The following is a 5,905-nucleotide window of genomic DNA, read 5'->3' as shown; positions in this document are numbered from 1 at the left end:
AAAAAAAAAAATTAAGAGGAATAAGGGTCAGCATGCCAAAATTATAAAAAATGTCATAGTGGCACTCATTTGTGGTATTCTAAGAGAAGAAAATAAGTGAAATAATTTACTGGAGCCCATTCAGCTCATACTTAAGCCTTTTATTCAGTATTAAATTCACATATTCAAGGTTCATGTTACTCGACAATTCCTAGTATGTAAAACCTAACACCTATTCACGTTATGAATCTGACAAAGGGCTAATAACCAAAATCTACAAAGAACTCAACCAAATCAATAAAAAAGAGCAACCCCATCAATAATTAGACAAGAGACAGGAACAGAATATTCTCTCATAAGGACAGATGAATGGCCATCAAACACATGAAAAAATGCTCATCTTCCCTAATCACCAGAGAAATGGAAATCAAAACCACTTTGAGATATCACCTAACCCAGTGAGAATGGCCCACATTAGAAGGTCCCAAAGCTGTAGATGCTGGTGTGAGTGTAGAGAGGGAAACACTCATGCACTGTTGATAGACTGCAAACTAGTATAGCCTCTATGGAAAAAAGTACAGCAATTCCTCAAAGAGGAAAAATATACCTTCCATTTGATCTTGGAATTGCAATTCCATCACTAGGTATTTACCCAAAAGAAATAAAGTCATTCTATAAAAAAGACATTTGCACTCGAATTTTACAGCAGCTCAGTTCACAATTGCAAAGATGTAGAAACAACCCAAGAACCCATCCATCAACCTATGAATGGATTAATAAACTGTGGTCTATGTAGAACAGGAATACCATTCCACCATAAAAAGGATGGACACTTTGTATCTTTCATATTTACTTGGAAGGAGTTAGAGAACATTCTCCTAAGTATCACAAGAATGGAAAAATCAAGCATCCCTTGTACGCAATACTAAACTGAAACTAGCAGATTAACAACTACAGGCCCGGATAAGAAAAAAACACAATTAAAAAAGGGAAGAGTGAGAGGGTTCAGTAAGTTCCCACCTATTTGGTACAATGTACAGGTATATGACACAGGAACCTTCTCTGGGTGAAGGACACAACTACAACTTGGACTTTACCTTACAAATGCAAACAATATAACCTAATCATAAGTATCCTCATATTAATACAGAAAAAAATAAAGACTTCAAAGCTATTTCAGTATAAGACTTCATTAAGTCATAATTAGACATATCTTTATAAAGTATTAGGTCATAGTTAATGCTTTCAATTAAAAGAAAACTTTTTCTTTTAACCTTTATTTATACATAAAATCCCAATTAACCAAAAAGCTCCTATTTTTCTTTCTTCAAATCCATATTTACCTTTGATCCTTTCAAACAAGTATTCCTGATTTGGTGTAAGGTCTAGATACTGCACGATTGTATTCAGAGTCGGAATGAGAGGTGCTTTGACCAAGGCAGCTTGTTTCAAGCTAGTAATACTAGCCTCTGATAAAAAGAAAATAGGAAACACAGATTATCCTTCATGTGGGTCTCCAAAAGAATGTAAAATGCTAGTTCTTAATGGCATTTATACAAGTTAGTGATGTCCTCCCTGACCACCCTATCTTAAATTCTCAAACATTAATAACGCCTTCTGGTGATTTTTTTCCTCCCTACCACTAACCACTTTCCAATGTACTTCCTTTATCTTGTTTATTGTCTGTCTCATCTACTAGAATGAAAGCTTAATGAGGGCAGGGATTTTGGTCATTTTGCTCACTGCCCCCAATATCTCGAATAGTACCTAGGAGAGAGCGGGCACTCAACAGGTGCATTGAAGGAATAAATGAAAGCAGTAATAGCTTATCTTAATTTGCATTATCAGCTTTATGTGATATCTATCCCTTTAGGCAAGGTGGCCAGATTCACAACATCCCTCTCCATACTGCCAAAGCAGCCAAATCCATTTTGGCAAATCTACAAACAATGCCCAGAAAATTTTTGTAGGATATATGTATATAAAAAGACACACAATAGCTTTCAAAATAGGTACAGTTAGTTGTCCATTATGCCAAGACAAACAGAAACTTTTTGACAGTGATTTCCCTTATCAAATCATGAAAGTTAACTACAGAAAGAAATTTTTAAAAAATTATAAAATGTCCAGCCTTACTAGTAATATCCATTGTCAGAAAAAGGTGTTATATATGTGACCGGGTATTATATATGCTAGGGTATAAGCTTTTTAAAGGGAATATGCATCAAAAGCCTTAAAAATATTCACACTTGTTGAACTAATGACTCTACTTCTAAGAAATTCTCCTAATGAAATAATTCAGATGAAAGGACATTAACTCTAGCATTATTAGTAACAGTTAAAAAAAACCTCCTAAATTCTAGATAACAAAGATTAGCTATATGCAGTATATTACATATATAAAAAAAAGAAAAATAATCTAGCCATAAAAATAACATGAGACAATATTTAACAAAATGGAAAAAGTGGGAGAAGGGAAATAGGCAACTAAACATATGATCTTGATCTCGTTAAAAATACAGGGTGGCCATAAAGTTCATGTGCACACTAAAATAGTGTGCCATTTAAAACTGCACAAGGACTTTGTGGATACCGTGTGTGTGTGCATACACACACACACACACACATATATGCCTGTATTTTCTCAATTCCTAAATATATACTTTTCACATTTCTTAAGTGTCACTCATGATTGACTGATAAATAGTCATGCATCACTAAACAACAGGGATATGTTCTGAGAAATGTGTGGTTGGGCAATTTTGTCATTGTGTGAATATCACAGTTTACTATATAAACCTAGATAGCATAGCCTACTACATACCTAGGCTATCCTGTATAGCAGTGGTTCTCAAACTTCCTAATGCTGCGACCCTTTAATACAGTTCCTCATGTTGTGGACCCCCAATCATGAAACTTATTTTTGTTGCTACTTCATAACTGTAATTTTGTTATAAATCATAATGTAAATATCTGATATGCAGGACGTCAACTCCTGTGAAAGAGTCATTTGACCCCCACAGGGGTTGCAACCCACAGGTTGAGAACTGCTGCTGTATAGCCTCTTGCTCCTAGGCTACAAATCTGTTTAGGACACTACTGTACTGAAAACTGTGGCAACTATAACACGAAGGTAAATATTTGTGTACCATAACATATCTAAACATAGAAAAGATACACTAAAAATATGACACAAAAGATAATGGAGCTTGTAGAACTGGAAGTTGTTCTACCTGAGTGAGTGGTAGTGGATGAGAAAGCCCATAAAACCTAGTCTATAATGCCTCCATTACTGTACACTAATGCAGACTTCATAAACACTGTACACTTAAGCCACACTAAATTTATTTAAAATATTCTTCTTCAAGCAGAGAGAGGGAAGGAGGGAGGAGTTCCTGGCCTACGGGGGAACTTGGTGTGTACCACACCTTTTGGGGGCAAGACACGATTGTAAGAGGGACTTTACCTAACAAATGCAATCAGTGTAATGTGGTTTCTTATACCCTCAATGAATCCCCAACAATAAATTTTAAAAATATATATATTTTTTTCTTCAGCTCAGCGCCCATAGCTCAGTGGTTAGGGCGCCGGCCACATATACTGGGGCTGGCAGGTTTGAACCTGGCCTGAGCCTGCTAACACAACAATGACAACAACAACAAAAAATAGCCAGCACTGTGGAGGGTGTCTATTGTCCCAGTTACTTGGGAGGTTGAGGCAAGAGAATCGCTTTAGCCCAAGAGTTTGAGGTGAGCTGTGACACCACAGCACTCTATCAAGGGTGACATAGTGAGATTCTGTCTCAAAAAACAAAAAAATTTTTTTCTTCAAAGATACTCTTGCTGTAACGTTTTTACTTTATAAACTTTTTAAACAATATGTATAATATTTTTATGACTGGCAGTGCAGTAGGTTAATATCAGATTACCACAAACACATGAGTAATGTGTTGCTATATGCTCTTATCACAGCTACTGTGTCACTATGAAATACGAGTTTTTCAGCTCCATTATAATCTTATGGGACCACCACATACATGTATACTTGGTCTGTTGTTGACCAAAACATCATTATGTGATGCATGACTGTATATAGTTAATATTATAGCATTTTCTCCAAAAATAATTTTTATAACCTTCCAAATTTTCTAAAATGAATGTATGTTACTTTTGTAATCATAAAGCAAAGCAACATTGGACCTCACCTAATGTGCATGATGCAGTGGCACATTTCAAAACTATTAAGAAATGAATATAATTGTGATGGATGTGTTAATTAGTTCAATGTAAACATTTCACATTGTATATCAAAGCAGTACCCTGAACCCCATAAATGCATCAATGTACAAAGGTATGATTTAATAAATAAATAAATAAATATGAAACAGAAAAAAGAAACAAAAAAGCAACATTATTTTTTAAAAAGCACATCACCGTGGTAAAAGATTTTGTTTTTGTTTTTTTGTTGGAGACAAGAGTCTCACTCTGCTGCCCAGGCTGGAGTACCATGGCATCAGCTTACCTCACAGCAACCTCAGACTCCTAGGCTGAAGCAATTCTCCTGCCTCACCCTCCCAAGTAGCTGGGACCATAGGAATCTGCCATGACGCCTGGCTAGTTTTTCCTATTTTTTTTTAGTACAGATGGGGTCTTACTTGTGCTCAAGTTGGTCTCAAACTTCTAAGCTCAAATAACCTACTCACCTTGGCCTCCCAGAGTGTGCCATCACACCTGGCCTAGTAAAATGTTTTGAAAGATTTTTTTTGATGACTGAACCTCACTGTGCTGCTCAGGCTAGAGTTCTATAGCCTCAGCCTAGCTTATAGCAACCTCGAATTCCTGGGTTTGAGCGAGTTTCCTGCTTCATGCTCCTACTTAGCAGGGACTATAGGCAAGTGACACTACATCTGGCAGAAAGATATTTTCATATCTCATAAAGAAAACTCAAAAAGGACAAGCACAGGTTCAAATAACTTTACCATTACCAAATAACGTTACTCATTCCGGCTTTACAATCAGGGAATTTTGACCTCACTGTTCTGTGCATCAGGCAAGTTATTTACTGAGCTTCAGTAGCCTCGTCTATAAAATGAGGCAACAAAGCCAGCTTTCAAGGTTAAAGTCAGTATTATGTTAATTATATTATATATGAAACATCCGAATATATCAGCCACTTTAAGGATGTACATTTCTATTTTTAGTCCAGAGAATAAAAATTAACATACACAAAGCAAATGGAAAGTGCCAACATGCAACACAAAGCACTTAACTTGTTTCAAAGAGAAGTTTATGCTCTAGGCTGTATACAACTTTGTAATTAACATCCAATAAGGGTCTCGGTCTTTTATCTCTAACATATAAAGAACATCTACAACTAAAAAGACAAACAACTCAAACCTTTGGCTTGTACATGTTAAATAAGTAAATTGTATGGTAAGTAAATTACATCTCAAAGCTGTTACACTTAAGAAAAAATTGTATTACGGACATTCAGGTTTTTATCTTTACCTCAAGACAACCAAAGAAGTTGTTACATAGCCCATTACAAGAAGAAATTTTCCACTTGGCAGATTTATTGACAGTAAATCAAATGGTGGGTTCTATTTTCACATACCTCCTATTTGTAGCTCTGGACAGCCCATTCGTCTCATCTGTGTGCTGACAGACTCAATCTCTTGTACAAGCGGCACTAATATTGTCTCATTGATCCACTAGGAAAAAAATGAGGTATAGATTTTACATGTATAATTCCAAAGTATTTCTCAAATAATTATCTTTCTTTTTACAAGCAACTCTAAGAATTTTTTCAATGTCCTTTACTTGAATATTAAGAGTCATAAAGTGTTCTGAAAGAGAATGGATGGAGCAGCTACCTGAAGTCAAGAGAATTAAGTAAACATGCTATTGGCATGTCAAGTAACTAACTT

General features: G+C 35.6%; 1 protein-coding gene across 3 annotated transcripts in view; it reads right to left on the bottom strand.

Annotated features, from left to right (window-relative positions):
* TMEM209 (transmembrane protein 209) overlaps positions 1–5,905 on the bottom strand; it is a 36,858-nt gene that overhangs the window by 12,327 nt on the left and 18,626 nt on the right. For all 3 annotated transcript variants that reach the window (XM_023508939.1, XM_003803315.3, XM_023508938.1), the window contains exons 9-10: positions 5,593–5,689; positions 1,323–1,448 (exon numbers count right to left, since the gene is read on the bottom strand). In XM_023508939.1, the coding sequence (XP_023364707.1) occupies positions 1,323–1,448; positions 5,593–5,689 (223 nt within the window). The remainder of the gene's footprint in view (positions 1–1,322; positions 1,449–5,592; positions 5,690–5,905) is intronic.

The sequence above is a fragment of the Otolemur garnettii genome, unplaced genomic scaffold (genome assembly GCF_000181295.1).
Source record: "Otolemur garnettii isolate 467f Iridium unplaced genomic scaffold, OtoGar3 scaffold00293, whole genome shotgun sequence".
Taxonomy (NCBI): Eukaryota; Metazoa; Chordata; class Mammalia; order Primates; family Galagidae; genus Otolemur; species Otolemur garnettii.
The sequence above is the reverse complement of the archived record's forward strand: the minus strand, read 5'-3'. Positions and strand labels throughout refer to the sequence as shown.